The 22,716-nt window shown below is 29.9% G+C and overlaps 3 protein-coding genes and 1 long non-coding RNA gene across 4 annotated transcripts; 1 reads left to right on the forward strand and 3 right to left on the reverse strand.

The window, feature by feature from the left end:
* Positions 1-4,441: 4,441 nt before the first annotated feature.
* LOC131667587 (uncharacterized) lies at positions 4,442-8,652 on the reverse strand. Its single transcript, XM_058941086.1, has 2 exons — positions 8,620-8,652; positions 4,442-6,247 (listed from the first exon to the last, which is right to left on the reverse strand). The coding sequence occupies exons 1-2, from the start codon at positions 8,650-8,652 to the stop codon at positions 4,442-4,444; spliced, it is 1,839 nt and encodes a 612-aa protein (XP_058797069.1).
* A 595-nt stretch (positions 8,653-9,247) lies between these two features.
* On the reverse strand, positions 9,248-11,910 carry LOC131667588 (alpha-protein kinase 1-like). Its single transcript, XM_058941087.1, has 2 exons — positions 11,896-11,910; positions 9,248-11,275 (listed from the first exon to the last, which is right to left on the reverse strand). The coding sequence occupies exons 1-2, from the start codon at positions 11,908-11,910 to the stop codon at positions 9,248-9,250; spliced, it is 2,043 nt and encodes a 680-aa protein (XP_058797070.1).
* Positions 11,911-13,439: 1,529 nt separating this feature from the next.
* On the reverse strand, positions 13,440-15,360 carry LOC131667601 (uncharacterized). The gene is made up of 2 exons (XM_058941107.1): positions 15,236-15,360; positions 13,440-13,976 (listed from the first exon to the last, which is right to left on the reverse strand). The coding sequence occupies exons 1-2, from the start codon at positions 15,248-15,250 to the stop codon at positions 13,704-13,706; spliced, it is 288 nt and encodes a 95-aa protein (XP_058797090.1). The 5' UTR covers positions 15,251-15,360; the 3' UTR covers positions 13,440-13,703.
* A 3,709-nt stretch (positions 15,361-19,069) lies between these two features.
* On the forward strand, positions 19,070-22,609 carry LOC131667594 (uncharacterized). Its single transcript, XR_009302204.1, has 2 exons — positions 19,070-19,238; positions 22,318-22,609. It is a non-coding gene; the product is annotated as an uncharacterized LOC131667594 (long non-coding RNA).
* The last annotated feature ends 107 nt before the right edge of the window (positions 22,610-22,716 follow it).

The raw sequence follows: 22,716 nt of genomic DNA on the forward strand, positions 1-22,716 counted from the left end.
GGAATTCTAGTTGTTAAACATGCTATTAGCATGTTGTCAATTCTGACATTTAAAAATAAATGATTTTACTTGAAGTAAATCTCTATTTTCTTTAGCCGCGTCGTAAATTGTAAAGTAACTTTCTCGAGAACGAAGAAACACGCGGTTTCTCAAGACTCGAGCCAAATAAATTGACCACATAAAAATCGGAAAAATATAATTTGAAAATGGTTTAGTTATTACCCATGAATATAAATAATTCTATTGCAATCTCTTCATACTTTTTAGATTGCACTTCAATTGATAGTGTTTAATTGTGCGGATGATGATCGTTATCACGCTTGATGATAACAACATAAATTAAATACTATCATAATTGGAAAAGGTATTTTGAATTTTTTTTTACTTAGCTAGAAGAAGTTTTTCAAATAATTTCATAAATATTCATTAGTGATGATGAATGACGTGTACTAAATAAGTATACTAAATGAAATATGTTGTAGTGTGAATAAAATTAGTATGAATCAAATGAATCATTTATTAATTATTTTATACGTTAAAATGACTTATAACTGTCGTTCTTATAAAAGAATATTTTTTTATTTACAACAAGTTATAGATCAATAGCACGGTAAAGTTCCGGAAAATGACAATTTTTTCAGCGTAACAATGGAATGAACAGTTTTACCGACGAGCAAAGAAAAACAGAAAAGTGCTAGGAGAGAAAAAAAAGAATTGCAGAGCGGAACAACAATAGAGTAAATGGCTTCCCGGTTTCCTTTCGCAGGGCATTGCCGATATCGCTGCGCGCTGAAGTAGTATGCGTGCGCGTACAGATTCTCCGCGTCGATTGACTAAAAGCACTTCGAGGTCGGAGATAAGGCCCCCTTGTGCATTGTTCACTGTTGTCTCCCATAAAAGTCTCCCTCAATACTATTCTCAGAAGATTCGAAGACAATATTCGCGTTCGCCAGTGTATGTGTATACGAACCGATTGAAATCACTTTCCCGCTTCCTCTTTCCTTGTGAGGCGCGGTAGTAGCGTTCGAAAGCTGCCGATCGAGGCGTTCGTTCCCCTTCCTTTTCTTCCACGTCTTCCTTTCTGGTACCAAAAAAAGAACGGTTTCGCTCTTAATTCGACGCTTTTTTTTCCTCGTTTCACCGCTACACAAACCCAAGATGACATTGCACTCGAGGAGGAGTTGCGCGCTCTCCTTTGCAGCTTTTACTTTCACCTGACATCAAGAACGAGTCAATTGAGACGAACACACGAGAAATTGAGATAGTATTATACAAAGAGAAGTGGACGACTTTAGCTACTGCACCAACTACGCCTTTTTGCCATTTGAAAAGACAAGAACTCAGGGTCAAAAGCTTTACTTTCATCGGAAATTCTACGTCATTATGAACGAATATTATTCTGACTTTCTAAAGATGACGTGCCCGAATATATCAATGATTATAAAAAATTTTGAATGAACTATTATTTTAATTTCATTACAATTAAAATCTACATAGTCAATTGATACAATCAAAAGGTTTCGATATTGAGTCAAGTAAAAAAGTATTTCAAAGTCTGCAGTCAGTGTATAATCAAGAATTTTTTTAACTAATCACTTTCTATTATACAGGTACCTATTTCAAATGATTACTGATCATAAAAAATATAGTTTCCAATAAATTTTTATCGATTGTGTACTCCAATTAAAAAAAAATCATAAATGAATGGAATGCTACTACTTTTTTGCTACGAAAAAAACACTATTGATAATTATTACTAATTATTGGAATTCGGAGTCTGGACTTTGTTATTCTAATAATTTGTTTTTATTGTAACTATACCATCAACTACAATTATTCATATTAATAGCTATCCAACTTATATAATTATCTTCAAATTACAGAATAAGAAAATAAAATTTCTTCGCAAAAATTCTATAACGAATTTTGGTACATCTACAAAACTAAAAATCATTTATGATCTAATAATGATCAGCTGATGATATGGAAAAATGAAATCAGAAGTTATAAAAATTCGGTCTCCTATTCATAATTTTTTTAGGTTTCTTTATATTTTTAATGTGCTATTTCTGAAAGAATTGATAATTTTTATATAAAATATACTGTTCAATTTGTTTGAATTTTCATTTATTTCTAAATATTTGATTACAAATAATATTATATACTATCCTAATTAATTATTAACTCATATTTATTACTAAATAAATTAATTAATAAGTAAAGATATAATTTTCGTATTGTAAAATAATAAAAATTAGTTACGAGGCTAACACATATAAGTATCAAAAAGTAAATGAAACTTACATTGTACAATCTAAACAATTAATTTTGACGTACAAAGAAAAAGAATTTTAATAGGTTTCGGTATAATAATGCAAGTGAAAGAGTAAAAGAAATTTCGAAATCGCTCAAATTCACATTAGGTCGGACAATCTATCTTGTCTTCACACCAGTGTGTGATATACAGAGTGCGAAATCATGGAAAATTACATTTTTTTTCAGGCGTGACCCGTAGTAAGCCACGCACGTAGACGCTCGTGCGTAGACAAGACTCCTTCCGTAGACAAGACTCACTGCATGTGCTGGTGCGGGAAAACTAGGTCAAAGCATGTACAAGCATGTATATATGAGCGAAGAAAAACACGACACACACACCCACACACACATACATACCATATATGTGTGTTGAACATGTCTCCTATTAATTAAATAGTTTACTTAGTGCAAGAAATTTATTTGCATAAAAAACGTCCAATAAGATTTGTAACGTGAGAGAAAATATCTGATCTTTGATTTTGTTAATAATGATCACCATATTCATCGGAATTTAATGTTTATTACGTGGAAAAATATCGTGTCTGCCTTTAATTTTTTGTAACAAAGTTAAATGTAAATATTAAAATATATGAGCAGAAAGTCTTTAAATATGATAATGAAAAAATAATAAATTCAAATAATATAAATATTAGTTATCTGTGTAGTCTCTATTTAAAGATTTTAAAGTAAAAAAACTCTTATACATTCATTTATTCAATTTGATATGAAACTTTATGTAAAAGTATATTTCACTAAAAAGAAAGTATTGATATGATTAATTGAAAACATGCTTAAACTATGCGTTCATACGAGTGCTCACGTTAATTGTCTTGTTAATAAATAGTGAAAGTGGACAATGGAACTTTTTTTGAACAAAATAGTTGATGCATTGAATAAGTTTATTTTTACTCGAATTGTTAATGTCATTCTAATGAAAGGATTTTAAGGTATAAACAGATTAACTTCGGATACATTAAATATGATTAAGGAATCAATATCATTGTGCATGGCCGTTACGATTTATCGTTCGTATTATATCTTATTTTATTTTATTTGTTGACTAATTAAATATGAAACAAGATTTTTATAATTTAGATAAATTAACTGCGCCAATTTTATACAGACCTACTTAACATACTTACACGTGGTAGTTTACGATTCATAAAAAGGAGTCAATCGATCCATTTTTATAACATTAAAATATATTCGGTGATTTACGCTCTGAAAAAGTTGCTCAAGTACCTATAAAAGAAATTGTATACTCGTGTACTTTCTAATACAAGTATCAAATTCTTGAGAAGAATGTTTAAAAGCAGTAAATGAAAGCGAATAGGTCTTTTTTCAACTTGACTGTGTCCACCCGATCATCTTGTTCGAAAACCAGATCTAGCAATCCAGTTATGTCAATAGCAAAGAAAATGAAACAAAAACTATGTATTTTATTTCATAGAAGGTCGAACTATGTGATTCTCAAAAGACCGGTTGCATTTGATCTCAATGAAAAAATTTGGAAAGGAAAAGTAATTATTTTTTTTCAGATTTAGTTGAATAAAAACAATTTTTATTACATTAAATCATTAATTATACTCATGAATTATGTTATAGGAGTTGGAAAAGTAAAATAGATAATTCAATAAAATTCGATTTCGTTACATCTTGATGAAAAGTACATCGAGACATTACTTTTATTAAAAACATTACAAAAATTCATAGGTAGAACGTCCCTGGAATAATGTTTAAAGCTATGTGTAAATTATTAAAAATAACAATACATAAGTCAATTAAATAACAAGAAAAATGAGAAGCTATACCGAGGTAAATATTTCAGATTCAACATTTATTTGTTTTTATATAGTGTATTTCAAATATCATGATAGAAAGAAGCTATTAAACTAACAATGTGCACATTTTGTTTACTATGTACAAATCTCTTATTCTAATTACTATTTACTACTAAATATTGAGGCACCAATATAATCATTCGTTATGAAAATAGGTGCACGTTTACTTGTACTAAAATTTAATTAAACTCATTTACACCTTGGCATTAATATTATGGCTTTTGAAAAATAATTTTGGTGAAGATTGGTTAATGATCAAATATGTGATCTAATGTTCTTTAGTACTATTTGCTAGGTACAGAATATGAAATTGTGTCATAAGAACTGCCCACAGATTCTTCTTCTTCATTATCTATGTACGGAGATGGCCGATCGATAGGGTATCTAATATAACGTGGTGCGTGATTTGAGTATGAGTTACTTGAATCCGTTCCACTATCATGAGTATTTGATTGACTGCCTGATGAATAATTTTCTATTGAATTCGATAAGCTTGACGTTGAGCTAGGTGATTGTATTTTATACCCAGAGATAGAGTTAGATTCTACAGGATTACTAGCAGATCCATAATTTGAATTTGATGATGTGTAAGATGTAGCAGATGATCCATAATTTGAATTTGACGATGTATAAGAAGATGATCCATAGCTATTAGTTGGATCTTTTGGCAAAGCATCAGTTGAATGAGAGGAACTTGAGCTTATAACGCTAGGATTTGAGTAACTTACAGCTGCTGCGTAACCTAAACTTGGGTTCGTATTTCTGGAGCTTGAAGAAGTATATTGTGAATTTGAGTTTGACGTATGTTGACTTGGGGTACCGTAACTAGTAGATGGAATGGTTAACATCATGACAGGTGTTCCATAACTTGTTACCGACTGGGTTGATCCACTAGATGGACCATAGTTTATTCCAGTAGAAGCTGTTTGTGGTCCAGTTGCTTTCGATGAAGATTGATATACCATACTTGGACTTGAATAAGTAGATAATCTATAGGTATTCGTAGGACCTTTATTCAAGTACGTACTTCCATCAGAAGATATTGGTATATACTTTGTGAATTCATTAGATGCAGAACTTAACGGAGATGTCGAGTAAGTTGAAGGAGATAGTGACAACTGATATATAGAAGATGACGATGGACTAGCAGAATTTGTTGATGACGTACCATAGGAAGCCGGGATGGTAATTGAATATGTCGGCGAAGATGAAGATGCTATAGCAGATAAAGGAACGCTATAACTCTGGGTTGATTGAGGAGTAGCTACGACATAATTACTAGAAACAGCATGAGATGCCAAGTCTGCAGCAGAAGAAGATGATGAAGGTGAAGATGGAGAACTATACATCACTCCGTTATTGCCGAGTAATGGATTGACTGCTACGGTAGATGGTTGACTGTAGGCTTGAATATTATGTCCTTGCGATGAGCTTAAAACTGTAGGTGAAGAGTAACTGTTGGATCCTAATTGTGTTGCAGTTGTATATACTGGAGTATATTGTGGCGCTTGACTATTACTGTTGCTTTGAGCTGTAAATGTCACTGGTCCAGTTTTTTGTATATCTGACGATGAGAAAAGTCCAATGTTAGGTGAAGAAAATGATGTTCCAGAGCTTCCTTGGTTTCCCAGCAAGTTAGCTACAGAGCTTCCTTGACCTCCTAATAAGTTAGCTAGATTTAAACCGGATCCTGACAGCATATATGCGCTACCTTGGCCTATATTGAAAGGTTGAGCTAAACTGCTGTAGGAACCTAAATTTCCTAATCCTGAAGATCTCAAGGATGAAAATGACGGAGAAGACGTTGAAATTCCATACGAACTAGGGTTTATGCCTAGTGAACTACTTCCCGCAAACCCACCGAATCCTCCAAAGCCAAATGGAGAACCTGTAGACACTGGGGATAATGATTGAAATGCTGAAAATGATGGACCTCCAAAAGATAGACCGAATGGATAGTCGCCTGCACCACGCTTATTTTTGGTATCCTTATATCTTCTGAGGCGTCCATTATCTCGATTATTTGAATGGTTTAAACGATGCTCCCTGCATGAAACGACATACAATGTCGCAATGAAACCAAAAATAATCTGAAAATAAAAAATAATTTATATTAGTAGATGTTTATAATAAAAAAATATTCGAGCGATAAATAATTGACGCAAAAACCGACAAAAATTATATTTAGTATCACTTTTCTGAAATAATAATAAATTAAATTAAACAAGAAATACGCGCATTAAAATTTCCAATATTATTACAATTAATCAAAAGCACATATTATTATAGTAATATACTCACAATTACTCGCATATCGCGTGATTGATGTTGGTGGAGCGAGACAAAGTGATGTAGTGTCTCTGATGCTTCAGCTGACCAGATGAATCCTTATATATCGCGATCCCCCCTAACTGTAAACGCTAACCGCACTCTAGCGAAACGAAAGGTCTAGGTGAAGGTAAGCCAGTCCATACGTACTTTAGAGAACGCATTCATGGCTTGCTGTCGTGAGATGCCGATCACACGTTTAAAGCAAAGTATATCCCGCCCAATCAAGGCATTATAGTGGAAACTCACATACTTTATCTACACATAGACTTTAAAATAGTTAAACTAACTTTAATTTTCAAACTCGGATTATATTTTAATAAGCAATGTAAACAATACATGTTTTATGTAAAAAAACGTCGAAATATTACATTTAACCATTAAATGGGTTTTGATTAAAAATAGTAAAAAAAGTAATTTGACAAGTTGTTTCAAAAGTTATCAGAATGTCAGAATTTTCATTAATAAATGTTTCGGTGAAAAAAGAAATGACTATACAAATTTTTTTCAATAGTTAAAGAATAATTTTCTTTTATTGAAAGCAATAAATACTTCTATAAAATAAATACTCATAATAGCTTCTTTATATTACAGCGTAATTTAAATGAAAATAATTTATGCGTTGTAATTCCTTCAGTTGGTTCAATGATGTAATATCACTTTTATTCAATAAATAACTTAAGTACTAAATGAAAATAGTCCACTTATAATTATGTTATAATTAGATTTTTTTATCCACTAAACTCTTATTATCGTTGGCTAATAAAGGTCACATATTCATACGAATATTATATAAATAAAAAAATTAAATTTTAGAATACTGAATAAGCTAAATCTGATATAGATTTGAATATTTTTAAGATTGTTTTATAGAAATCGGTATTTCTATGTTCTTTTCTATTATTATTTGTAGTAAAATACTTTGAAAAAACAAAAGCCATGAAACATTTGAAGATTTAGGATAAGAAAAATTTATCAATTATTGGCACTATCAGTATTTACTACTTCGAATAATGATTAGTTTGCAGAGTTACCTATGATCTTATCCTATACAAGTTTTGAAGAAACATACGAATTAAAAAAGCGGAACATTCGATAAGGTTTCACGATCAAGGCCTATAAGGACTGATGAATCAAAGAATGTTGACTTTCAAGATCTGGTGTGAGTGCAAGAACGGTAAAAGTGCAGAGACACGTCTGTGAATACATGAAAATAGTTTGAGTTAATGTGGAGTTGTCTATACGTGAAAGTGAAATATTTACTTTTATAGGTATGTTGTCAACCAGACAACAAGAAAAAATAATCGAAACTTTTGTAAAGTATGGTTGACTTTTTTATTTTCCTGACAAACAATACATATATACATATATGTGTGTGCGTGCGCGCGCGCGTGTGTGTGTGTATTTTAATAGTAATACCTTGTTAGATATCATATTTTATTATTATATCAGACAGATAAATGTTTTGTCAAAAATAACTCAAGATTAAAGTTGAAAATTCAATAGAATAAAACTATTGTTTTATATTCATTTTTAATATTGACTAAAACTATTTATAAAGAAATCCGAATATATTGTTAACTTTTCTAACTGCAAACATCTTATTATTGAAATATTTAAATATGATAAGTGAAAGCTCAATTACTTATCCTGTATTATATTTCGACGATGATTCCAATCTATATAATACAATACAGTACTGTAATTATTCATATTAACTGTTAAAAAAGAAAAAACAAATATTTACGTACTAACTTAGTATATATATATTAGAAAATGCGCTTATAGTTATTAGCTTTATTTACTTGACAGAAGCTTTCTAATTGAAAATGTGTAAAAACTATAATTTTCCACTTTCATTTTGATCACACAAATAAATAATGAACGAATAACGAATATCACGATAATTGTTATCGTATAGAGTAATATGCATATATATAAAAGAATACTACTGGCATTATCACGTATCTTTATACCTCAACAATGTAACATACACATGCACATAATATTATGTATGCTTGCGACTACTTGATCTAGAGCCGACTGCACTATCGTGATTGGAATTATCAAAAGTTTATTGAGGTCAATCGAGAAAAGTCGTTCCAAGGCCAAGCTATATCACGTGTATACATACCTTGACTTTATGCGTTGTGTATAAAATCGCCATTCATGGAAGCGAGAGTTATGTCGAATTGCTCACCGGAAGTGCTCTATTTTCACTCGTACTCATGCTCATACCAAGTATTTGAGATTTTCTTTTTTGTCACCATCTCCATTATAAGACTATAATGATTGTTATATAAAAATTAAAATTACTGCACTTAAATATTATAGTATTTTTTCAAAAAATTAACAATATTTGTTCATATTTTATAAAACCGCGTATCATGTCCATGTTCATTAAAAAAACTCAATGAAGAAACCATATGAAATTAGTTTGAATATAGAAATTTGTTATTAATATTATAAATTATTAATCGTAAAAACAAATTTTATGATGTTTTTACTTAGATACTTATTACTTAAAATGTAGAAGATTTGAAACAAATGTTATTATATTAATCATGTATTTTTATTAAAAAAAATAAATTAAATTTCATATTTACATAAATCTATAATCTATCTGTTAGGTATAAAAATATAAAAATATCAACTAAGATATTTAATATACATTTCTCATTAACAAAACATCACTTATTATTAAATACATTTAAAAATACTAGAAGGTAATAAGTTAAAACTAATTTTTACGACTATATTTTTCATTTCCAAATTGGTTTTGCTTGACCATAAGATGGTGCATAACTCCAGGGTTGTTTTATTGTAGTTGAATATATTGATTTGCGCACTGGTGAAGAATATCCTAAATGAGGATAGTGATACACAGGATATACTTTAACAGGTTTGTATACAAAAGATGGATTTATGACTGCTGGGTGTATTCCATATGTTGGATGAACGGACGTAGCAGCGGGAACTATTGGGATTAGACTTGGTTTTATCACTTGAGGGTGACTAGGGAAATGATGAATCGGTCCTAAAGGTATCGATACTGTCGAAATTCCGGGTTGCAAAGAAATGCTCGTAGGTTTTAAAGTAGTTGGTGGATTCAGCGACGGATGCACTGGGTTTTCATCTAACAAGGTGGGTATGGGGATACCAAAATGTGTTGGAGCATTTTCAGTTGGTTTAATGACTGAAGGAGGAAACAATGCTGTTCCAAATGACGGAATGTTCGGTACAAAGTTTGCTGGAGTAACAAGAGTTGGTACAAATCCTCCATAATTAGGATATGCAGAAGTTGTTGGTGGCTTTGTATTTTCTGGCGCAGGTAAACTTGAGCCAATTTGAGTACTTCCAGATTCACTATTACTATGATTAGGCGGTAATATCGTGCTAATAGGAGGACTTGATGTTGATAAGACTGGAGGTTTCGTGGGTTGTACAACTACAGGTGGAGGATAAATGGTTGGATATCCTGATGAACCAATCGCTGTCGACGGTGAAGAAAAACTTTCTGATTGACTAAATGATGTCCCAATATGTTCAAATTTTTGTGACGGATTGCTTGGTGAAAAAGGAGAGACTTCTGATAATGAGTGTTGGTTTTGTGTGCTACCAATATCTTCATTATTTTCCACAAATCTTGCCGCATTTTCTCGGTTAGATAGTTGCAGTCGTAACTGACTTATCAATCTATCTTTCTCAAGAGATTTGATATCTTCAAGAGTTCGTTGAGTATTAAGTATTTCCGAAGAATGAGACGGTAACTGTTGATTCGAAAGATCATTTTGTGTTGGCACTTGTAAGTTTTGACTCGTTATCCAATTATGACCTCTTTGTTGAGACTCTTGATTGTATGGTGCATAATTTTGATTATGTGCTGGAGTTTCGTAAAGTTGAGAAATAGCTGGCGCATTTTGACTTAAAAACAATGCTGCATCTGATATTTGCTGATTATGAAATCCATTTTGTTGTTGACTAAAAGTATTAAAATCTTGTCCGAAAGAATTTTGGTCTCCAATTTGCAGCTGTATGTCTTGTTGTTGTACTTGATTAGATTGTTGTTGTTGTAATTGATTGAATTGTTGCTGTAACTGATTAAATTGTTCTTGTTGTACTTGAGTGAGCTGTTGTTGCTGCACGTGATTTAATTGTTGCTGTTGATGCTGTAGTAGTTGTTGTTCACGTTGTTCTTGTTTTAGTTGATTCAATTGTTGTTGTTGCTGTAATTGTAGTTGTAGTTGTTGGTGTAGTCTAGGAAAGTCATGATTTTGATTTGAAAATAGATGAGGCGCAGTAGACGAAGGTAGTTTCTGATTTTTTGGCGGTAAATAATTGGCTGTATGTTGACCAAATGGTAAATTATTTTGACTAGCAATAGAACTTTCTTCAACGAACTCAGTTTGTCTGATTGGAATAGGTACATCTTGATTAAGAATAGTATTTGTAGCTGTTGGGTGATTATGGTTGGGCGAAGAACTTCCATGTTTTGGAGGTCCATATTGATTGAAAGGACGGTTCACTTGTTTATGCAGCTTATTCACCACTCTTCCTGTATATATATGTCTTGACGGAGGAAAATAATTATTAGAGATAAATCGATTTGGTTTGTCATAATAGTATCCTGGATCTCGTTTTCGTTGTGAATCAGGTGATTTTTCTTCTTCTAATGAAATATCAGTGCCATCGATTTTCCAGTCATTTAACTTTTTTGTTTCAGATCCTTCTAATCCGACATTTGAAAGTGCTTGAACGAAGAATGCTTCAAGACTGAAACAGAGTATTACCTGGAAAATAAGATGTTATTTTTAGCTAATTATACATATTATATTATAATAGATTTAAAATAGACATTTTGAAAAACTGTAACGCGATTTAAATAATAGGGGTATTCAAATATAGCTCAAAATAATTATTGAACATTTTATTTGTTCCACTTTTATAATAATTATTAAATGTTTATGAAGTAGTTAATTATTAATTTCTAATATAATTACTTTGCGTTTGTGTCATGTGCAGTAAAAATTCGACAAACTGTTCATGAATGGTAATTGAAAAGTAATTGCTTTGAACAAGATTAAATGTAAAAATACATGTTAAAAATATAGTATATGTTAAAAAATTTAGTATAAAAATTGAAATAATTTTGAACATAGAGTTTTAAGCTCTTATAAAAATACTTAGTCACATAGGTAACAATGAATTAAAATTTCAAACTACAAAAACCTGTTTTATATAATTTGATATGATTATATTATTTAGAGCAGGGCTAAATACCACGATATATGTTTTTGTGATAAAATAAGACAATAACTTCTTATCGATTTCAAGCTGGTGTGTTAAAATCAATATAGTTGCAGCATATATATAATATTATGCATAAAAAATTTTATTTCCACAAACTTACAAGGAATGTTCTCATTTTTAATAGAAAACACTTATTATCTTTGTCAGCTTTTCACAACACAACATTTGTTTTGCAACACTTAAAAATTTCAATACGCACTGTAGTTAAATAGTTTATTAGTGCCGGGTGCAATGACCAACAAATAAAACCTTTTCCTCGAAGACAGACGGATAGTTACTGACTAAGACTGTGATCCATAGTGGCACATGTATAAATACAGTTGGGTCGCGACCATTCACGAATTACAATGGACTTTCTTGCTGGCTTTCATCGGTTCAAACTTGAGCAACGCTAGCCGTTCAAGATTCGTGAGCTCAGACACACATACAAACACACAGACGCTAACACATGGCTATCGTCGAGTACGATATATCAACCTTTAAATCGAGGAAGTTCCGGATTTTGAACACTACATTGATTCATTACTACGATGTCGTCGTCTGCACTACACGGGTTAGACACTCTATCTAGAAGTCACGTACTAATTACAAGTTGTACACGTGAATGTTAAATTCGCTTCGTTTTCTATTACTAAATTTCTTCAGCTATCCGAATGATATGAAAGCTTTAAGCACATTTTACGAACATGCGTTGTAGACAAATTAGTGTAGAGAAAGGAAAAGTTTCGACAGTTTGTAAGAAAATTGTATCATAAAAATAAAAGTTTATGTAGGTTAGTCATGATAATTTTTAATTAAAAAAACTGTTCGAAACAATAATTTGATTTTATATGCTCACAGAAAGTAGCAATCCTTCTAATTTTGTATTCGTATTTATATATATTTTTACAGTCATTCATACTTTAATTTACTAGTTCTCTATTCTAAGTACGTCTTTTCAATGATTCCATCATATAATTTTATAAAATCCTTTTATACTCTGGACTAAAATTGATAAACTAATGTAATACACATATTAAACTTAAAAAAGTATTTGTACATGATTGAATAAATTTTGAAAAACCCGCTAATAAAAACTTCTCTATTGAAGTATCTATTGGAGCAATATTTTTAAGTGATATAAATAAATTATAATATAAATAAATTATAAATAAACTTATGGAGAAGTGTAAAACTTTGTGATTTGTTATCTATTCATGTATGAATAGTAGCTTTATGTTTTTCAATAATGTATTTTAGTAAAGTCACCGGAATTCCCGTACATAATATACCATGCATTCTCATCAGTTGCTCGCGTAAATTATAAAGCTTCATTCTGGTCACGCATAGACTTGTACGTATCTTAGTGAAAGTCTTCAGAGTGTCCTCAGGTCTTTGAGAATACGGAATAAGTGCTTATCCGTAAAATAGCATTCAAGTAGTGCAGTGTGTCAAAATTCTCAACATTCTAATAATTTTCTTAGAAAAAAAAATTGTAATATAATATAGAGTATTGTATAATATTTTTTAATATATAACTGCTTAAAATCTGATAATTTTGATTTTTCATTGAATATTTTAATACGTATATGTGGTGTAGTAATCTAAATTATCTTCGTCATAAATAGAGATATGGTATGTAAAAAGAAATACCCAATTATGCAGGTATAGTTATATTTTAAAAGTTACAGATAATACTATATTAGTTAATACATATTTAGTGCTGGCAAAAAAAAGTTCAATACTAAACAATTTTCAGTGAAGCACATTGAACACAATTATCAAAAGGTCTTGCACTATTAAGTAATCATCAACATCGTGTTCGTTGCTTGTATATGTACAAATTAATGCCGTCAGACACAATGATAACAGCACTTGTGAGTCAGCTTACAATCTAATCTCTATATGCGTTGCTCATATATGTTGTATCTAACCCACGTAGTAAGAGCTGTAGTAGCTTGGATAGTAGGCTGAACTGTAGGCTACCGGAGCAGCATAAGCGTATGGGTAACTATAAGCGGCATACGGGTAGGCGTAAGCTGCGGCGTAAGGTGCAGCATAGCCGTAGATAAGACTGCGCTTGTCCCTTGGATCGGCGACTTTAGACTCCTTTGCTTCAGCTTCTGGCTGCAATTTGTCCGATTCGACGAGTGGCAACTTAGCGGCACATGCCACGGCGACGAAGGCCAGTAAGAGGACAACCTGCAGAATATTAACAACTCTTACACACTCTTGTTTTTCATTTAAATTTCGTGTGTCATCAAAGTAGGCTCGTGGTGCATTGTAAGTGCCTTGTCCGTTCAATTGCGTTCTCGTAAGATGATTTGTTCGTAGAGTATTAATGACTTAAGAATAATAAGTGTTAAATGATGAAATCGAAACTCGTCATTAGAGAAAGATATCATTATATAGTGATTATATATATACAACTAGATGTCAATTTTTCATTACACACATTTGCGTGTTTATAAAATTAATAACTCTTGTGTAAAAGTTGTTCGTGCTAATATTGAACAAATTCTGTATCCAATTTCTTTCTATTGTAGAAAAAATTATTGTATTGTTTAGTAAATTACTAAAATAACGCTATTCAAATCTTCAATTTTATAAAATAAATCACTTTCGGCTAATTATTTTCTATTAATATGTAATTGTTATTTATTAATTTAAAAAAAAACTGTAGATCATACTATTTTACGATTTGACTTTTATTTTACCGTGATGACATTTTAATCAATCATTTATTCAATGCAAACTATTCAGGATTTAGAATTATCTTTAATTTTTCTACACTTGGAAAAAAGTCCTTTTGTGGCAAAAGATTTTTGCTACAAAAGAAATTCCGATGAATAACAGAGAAAGTTTTCTTGTCAGATAAAGATGATTTAAAATGAAAATCTTATTTCTGTCAGAGAATTAATTTTACTTTTGTTCTAAATTCTGAAAGTAAAATGATAAAAGTGAAGTGATTGATAATTTGAATAATTTTTTATTGTTAGTTATTTATTATAAATGGGGTTTTTGACACTGTCTTAATGGTATGTTTAAAAAATGAATTTGAATCATTTAATAATATATTATTCAAATATACATTGACTTCTATTAGTTGATTATTTATTTATCAATATATAAAAAAAGAGCTCAATCACTGCACGTTTTCGTCCAATTTCCATTTTTCTGATTGTGTGTTCAATATTTAAGTAGCTACTAGATAAAATTGCACCACTACATAGAGAATCGTATTCGATGTTTGAATAAAAGCTTAATATTCGTATTTTTCGTGTTTTATGGTTTTATTTGTTAAAAAATTATTCTGTATTATTTACTCTGCTAAAAAATATCCGTAATAATTTAGTTTCCGAATTGCAATTTCTTTTTAAAAACGTGCATGTTATTATAGAAAAGTCAAATTAACATATACTCCGTTCAAATGATTTCTAATGTAAGATATATGTACTTACAGTAACGAATTTCATGTTGAAGGTTTGGTAGTTGGCGGTGCGGTGCTGTATGGTTAACAGACTACTTGATGAAGCTCGAGAGCTGAATGATGCTCCTCGGATATTTCGTCTAGTTTATATAGTCGGAGAGACAGACGGCAAATGATCCGCATGGCGCGTTGCTCGCATAAACAAAACGCGTGGATTGATCAATGCACGAGGACGTCGCGTCGTCGCGTGCCGTGGGGGTTGTTCAGAGGCGTACTCACGCGCTCTCATTGTTTTCCAAGGTGTTCGCCACGCGCGTTCGTCACCTTTATGGACTTGACTATGCGAGGCAGTTATTGGGCAAGGAGCTGCTCTTTGAGCGCGAGAGAGCCTTGGCCGTCCGCCAAACATGGCACGAAAGCGCGCTTTACAATGCGCGTTCGTCCATTCAGTATTAAACCTTGTCATAATGACCGAGGGAGCTAGCCAGTTTTAGATATATGCTAGTTAACGAGTAACTCTCAACACGGTGTGGAGGATGCTTAAATGCTAATCATTGTTCACGCTTCGATGCATGACTGTCACGTATTTTTTCGTCACAGAGACATTTGATTATAGCTAACTAATTATTAGGCTGAGCTTCGACCATCGGACTACGCATTTGTATGAGGTCTCACATTAGTTCTCTTCTTTTTTTTGTGTGACGAACTATTTGCCTGCTGATTAGAAAATGTTACGTCTCTTGATTTCTCAAAAATTTGGTCCTTGACTGATTTTGTACGTTGAATTTAAAGTCCAACCAGTTATTCAATGTGCACCAGCATATCACCAAAAAATGACGTGCATTGCTTATGCTCCATACGTGAGCGTCATATGTATGTTGTTCTTCTCTGTAATTTATGTACACTCTGTCTCAAAAAAAAAAGCATAGAACCATAGAACATTTTTTACATCTGATAAAATTCAGGTACATTGAAATAAGTTAGGAATGTTTGAAAAATAGTACTTTTTACGTAATGAAATTAAAAGAATACTGAATATATTTTGCCTTAATTTTAACCTCCTCTGAGGTATTGAAGAATTCACATCATTTACTTTACGTAGCAAACCATAAATCGACCCCTTGGTGTTACGTAAATTAGGAAGAAAAGGAATCGTAATATGAATTACTACATCGAATAATTTACTATTTCTAGAGTAAAATTCGCTAATTTCATAGCAATTAATTATTTAAGAATTTTCTCATTTACTATTGATCCAATTAGAATTATGTACCAAATTCTGAGGAATTTCAATATTAGATTAGCATCATGTTAGCATAGACAATTATACTTAAAAAACATTCGAAATTTACATATTTACAGTTAATTACGAATACACACACACACACATAACTGATAGTTGTAGTAATATCGAAAATTACGACAAAAGTATTTATCGATAAACGCTTATCCAATATAATAGAAGCATCATGACACATTCGTTGATTGAAGCATTATTGAACATTGTCATTAGAATAATAAGTGTGTTGAGTTTCAATAATATTTCTTTGTATTACCAATAATATAAAGGTAAGCTGATTTTAATTCATGGAGTTGATATATTTTAAAAGAGATTTATTTGATAAATGAAGTTGTCTTAAATTAACGTCGTAGATCAGGAAATAAAAACAAAACGTTATAATTCTTGTGCAAAGTACATGTGATTCTGAAAGTCCTTTCACTTGCTACTATTATATATACGGCATAATTTCATGACAAGAACACTCATGTTCAATTCAATTACAATCGAATTTCAGGTATTTAAATTGATACCGCCGCAATGTAAAATAATAAATAGCTTAATAAAATTTATATTTCAATAAAATAATTATATTTAGTGGCTTTAGCGTTATCAATTGTTTATAGATAATGCATATTTTATGATATAAAAAATTCATGCTTAGTTATAGATGTCATATAAAATACTACGTAAACTACATAAAGTTGAAAATTTCGTTAAAAACTTCATGAATTAAGAAACCAATTTTTCAAATATTCAAACTATTTATGCGCTCTTAGTTTTATGAATTTAACATTGTACGGTGTGTTATAAGTTTTTAATTACTTATTTCCATTAGCAATATTTTGTGACACTAAACTTTTATTTGTGGAGGTGTTATTCACGAAGTAAAAATTCTGAAATCAATAAAAAAATGTGATTTTTTATGATTTTATAATAGATATTTTCAATTTAATAACCAACAAAAAGATATCATTAATTTGAATACCGAATCAAATTCGACCGATTGACGCATTCAAGACGTCCCAAAATATGTTATAAAATATGTCTTGGTTTATAATTTACTAATATTTAATTTTGACCTATAGAGATAATTGCTTCAATAAATGAATGCCTACCAGTAAATGAATGATCATTAAGCTTAAGTAATTAATAAAATAGAAATAAATCTAACCATAATGGTGAATCGTTTATACTTAATTGAGCACCTGAGCTTTACATTGTACTACTTTTTTTTCTTAATCATTGTTTTCGTTTGGTAAACTCTTATAAATTATGTGCTGTTGAGAAATATACACCTAAAAAGTGCGATCTTCACACGTAATCGCAGAACAAAACAATTATTGGAAAAGCGATAAATAACAAACTTGACGCATTTGGGACGTGCCAATAACATGATAGTAAAAGTAATTAATTATTGTAATGCTTAAAGTAGACACTGTATATCTTTAATTATTAATTTGTTCATTATTCATTCATTAGTATCAATAAATTAGACTAGTGACCATTGAATGAATACATGGAAGTACTACTGAAATAGAGTTTAATACAGTTCATGACCCTGTAGAGCTTTGAAAACATTTAAATTTACTGAATCTTAAATTTGTAATTTCATTAGCTTGAGATTTTTATGCATAGTGATACAATTTTCAAAGCTCAAACATGACAGAAAAATAGTTTACGTATTCGCTTGTGCATAATCATAATGTGTATAATATTTACGTACACGACCATTACCTATAGTCAAAATTTTGAATCAAAAATAAAACAAAATGCAGTTACTGGCGTAATTTTAACACTAAAAATGTATATACTATGAAATATTTATATTATATGCTAAAATAAAAGTATTCCAATAATAATTCATTTTAAGAATATAAGACGTTATTTTTTTAAATTATCATTATAAATTGATAATTTTATAAGCAACTGTGATACTGAAATTAGTATTGTCGGTTTAACATTTGATTAGAAGAGAGAGAAAGTGAATAGAATAAAATAGAGGCAAATACTTTTTTACCCTTTGTAAATAGTACATTAAGTGGTATGCAAGAAGGGGAACTTATTAGCGGAATATTGAACCTGTTAAATTAGAAGAATATTCACTGATGTTTTTAACAAAGCAACAAAAAATACATTATATTAAATGTATCACTTATAATAATATAAAAATGGAGCCGTAATCACTACTAATGAGTATATAAAGTATAGTATTGTATAATAGTATAATAGCTCAGTATATTTTATCAATCATAGATTTAGTTGATCTTTTGGATAATTTTTTCGATACATCTTGAAATAAGTACAAGTTCATCGGCTTTTGTGAAAAAATTGGTGTAAATTCTATTTTTATTTATCAATGAATATTGATGATGTAATAAATAACAGAAAAACATAAAAGAGCACGTAAAGCGCTAAATAACATTAGTTTTTTTAAATTTAAGAACACAAAATATCCATCGAGCTTCTCAATACCTTATTCGATAGTGCATAAATTAAAAGTTTGAAAGTTTGGTCAGTTTCGTCCGTCGCTCCATACTCTGGCGCATGCGCATATAGGTCATTTCATCTGTCTGCCGTAGCAGATGTATTTATTGCGTCTTGATTTAATTTCAGCGGCAGATCGTTTACTATTTGTAGCACGATAATAATTGCAAAGTATAATTTTTTAATGTAAAATGTTGACCAGATATACCAGGTACCCAGTTCTATTTGGCCTTGGGATGGTTGTGATGACGTACGCATTTATAAATAGGTGAGAAATTCATCTATGCGATTAACCTACAAGCGTATAAATATTGATCATTATTTCAATAGCATTTAGTGAAATCTGAACTTTATGGTATTAAAAACGAAATCATTAGATGTATTAGCTAACTAATTAATCAATGGCTAAATTGAAAACTACACAAAATATTTATTTGAAAACAAATACAAAATTATTTCCATTATAACAGCTTCTTATGCTTTCATATCGGTACCAAGAAAAAGAATGATGACGATGGAGAGAAGATAATTGAATTTTTGCAATTTTTACATCGATATAAGAATCACAACGAATCAAAACGAGGGCAGTCTATACTTAAAAATTGACAATTTTTATAATACAAGTGATATCTAACGCCCTTTGCACGCTCATCTTTTTCTTCTTTTTCGCATTAATTTTAAGAGGCCATCTCTGTTTTGCCAACTTTTCTTTGGGACATATTTTTTTCTAAAATACACATTGAAGGGCATGTTCGTACTTTGGCTAATAAGCGATTATTAGATAATAAAACGAAGTGCCGATCGACTCGTTGATGAAATTAACAAAAATTATATTTCTAAACGAAATTGGAATAATAATTTTATTTCAAAAAATAAACAGTCGCCATGAAATGTTACTGTGGAAATAAACAATTTTCCCTACTAAAAATTCTTAGATCAGTTCTAATGTAAGAAACATCGCTAGATCCCGTGGGATGTTTTCGCCCCCTATTTCTTATGCTTGAACCTGTTCTCATTCAAGATCCAATATAAGAAATATATAAAAATGACTTGTATTCTAGTCTGTTCACGTTACCAAAGCAATCACCATTGTTTATTATAAATGTTGATAAAAATTTGGTTTCTTATATATGATCTGACCATACGTTAGATCATATGTAAAAACAATTTTATGCATTAGATCTTTCATGAGAATAGAATACGAGTCATTTTTATATATTTCTTATATTGGATCTTGCATGAGAATAGGTTCAAGTATAAGAAATAGGAGGCAAAAACATCCTACGGGATCTAGCGATGTTTCTTACATTAGAACTGGTGTAAGAATTTTTAGTAGGGTTCGCTTCATTATTTAATAATCAATTATAAGTTGAAGTATGAACGTTCTCCCATGCATATTTTAGAAGAAAATGCCCCAAAGAAAAAGTCGGTAAAACAGAACTATGTCATTTCCTTAAGGTACGAATCTAGATCAAAACTTTTATTCCCGAAGTTGAAAATTCAATATGCATTAAATGTTTCCATGATCTGATATATGTAACCGACGATTATTTATTAGTAAATAGATATGTAGTTACGTTGATACTCATTATCTAAGACGTTTTAAGTTTTTATTATACAAAGTTCAGTGATGAAAAATCATCAAAAAGTTTTAAAAACACAATAAAAAATGTAATATACATTTTAAACAGATTATAGTTTTCTACAATCATCATTTACAATGTAGATAACATGTTTCGATAGACTTTCACAGTTGTGATTATAGTGTATTTGAAAGAAAATTTTCTAATATTTCAATATTTCACAAAAAAATTAATGTATTTTAGAGAATAAAAATACAAATAACCAATAGTAACTAAAAAAAATGTTGTTATTTAATAATGACAGATTTTGAAAGAGAAAATAACTGTTTATAATTGATATATGTGTCCAAAATCTGACGTTTGTGCACGTTTGTAACTTGTAAATAACTGTTAGCATAGGTTACTAATGTGATTTCTATTTATTATAATTTCATGCATAAATTATTTCTGACAAGGTTGTGTTGGGTTAATACAATGTTTAAATAAATCATTTCATACTACATTATACGAACTATATTGATGTATTTTTCGAAAATTCAATCATCTACAAAAATCTTTAGTAATCTTTCATAAGCGTACACAACATATATACTATCATATTTTAACCAATCACATCACGAATAAACTGGCTTTACTTTGTCCGCTTCTCTTTTTTATAAGAGGAAGATAGAAGATAAAGAAGATAAATAATAAACTTCATTCAAAAAAAGTGTTAGCACAAACAACTGTTCAAATTTCTTTTGCGTGGATTTAACTTTATGGTTAAAGAACGTAATTTCTTTTGCAAATTAAAAATTGCTCAATTTTTAATTAATACATTTGAAATGATTTGAAATAGATTTTATAATTTTCTTAAATAACTAACTATGAAAGTTACAAATTTTCAGGAGAGATTTTATTTATAAACATGCATTATAGTTAGTGAAGTATGTATATACAGCAATGTTTATATACAAATTTTTAATGATTTAAGATTATGAATAATTTTGTAAGGAAACTTCTTAAAAAATTTGATGTATACATTTTTATTTTGTTGAGAAAGTAATTTGTATGAGAATAAATAACTGAATGGGAAAATGTAATTATTCTATCTTACATTGAACATTCGGCTGCTTGTATCTTTCAATAATAATAAAACTAACTTGAAAATAATTTTGCTATAATGATTGAGTAATTGGATGTTTTGTAACAAGGTGAAATGAACTTATAAAGCTATTAAATGATATAGGTACATATTAATTTTGTTTATTATTTCTATATTGATATGTAATTTGAGTAGTTGAAATTCGTTTGAGATTTCTTATTCTATTAATCAATGATTTTTTAATGTTTCTGATAAACAGTAAGATTGATATACAAGCATCATATTTTTTATCCATTTATAATTTTTAATTTTATCATTACTCTTAAAAGTTCAGATTAATGTCTATGAAAATAAATTTTTATCATTGCGGAAACCAAGCTGATAAACTGTAATGAGATATGAATAGGTGAAAACATGTATTTTTTTTGTTTTACATACAGCTATGACGCATATTCTTTTAGTTAAAAAATTTTCAGTAAATTCTGTGAGCTATAGAAGATTTATATATATTTTTAGAATATTCAATATTGTTCAAAAACTGTTAATTGATACACATGCAAAAATATGAACAAATAACTTTGTAACTGAATATGCCGGAGATTTACATAAATAAATTATTTGTTTTAAATATCACTTTGACATTTGTCCTGAGTTATACAAATATGTTTTTATTATTTCAGAGAAACGTTATTTTTGCAAAATATAGAAGAACAAAGAATTGAATTGTGGAATAAACATACAGATCCAAAAAGTCGTCAATTACTGGAAGAACTGAAAGCTAAATTAAACAAAAAAATCTAACTTGTTAACTTACACTATAACAGTATGTTAGTTAATGCAATGAATATAATAATACATTCAACTTCATGCTTATATAATGTAAAAACTAATGTATTCAAGTACTGAACTCATGTATTTAAATGTTTATTCGGAAATACTTTCTTATTAGAATAAAAGATGAGTTATAACATACGCATTTTTTATTTGAAATAAGTATGATCTTAAAAACGTACCTTACCTTTATACTTGTGATTTTTCTTCTTGTTAAAATTAATTAATATCGCTTTATCCAGTTTCAA

This window comes from Phymastichus coffea, unplaced genomic scaffold (assembly GCF_024137745.1).
Source record: "Phymastichus coffea isolate CEN01 unplaced genomic scaffold, Cenicafe_Pcof_1.1 PCOF00068, whole genome shotgun sequence".
NCBI lineage: Eukaryota > Metazoa > Arthropoda > Insecta > Hymenoptera > Eulophidae > Phymastichus > Phymastichus coffea.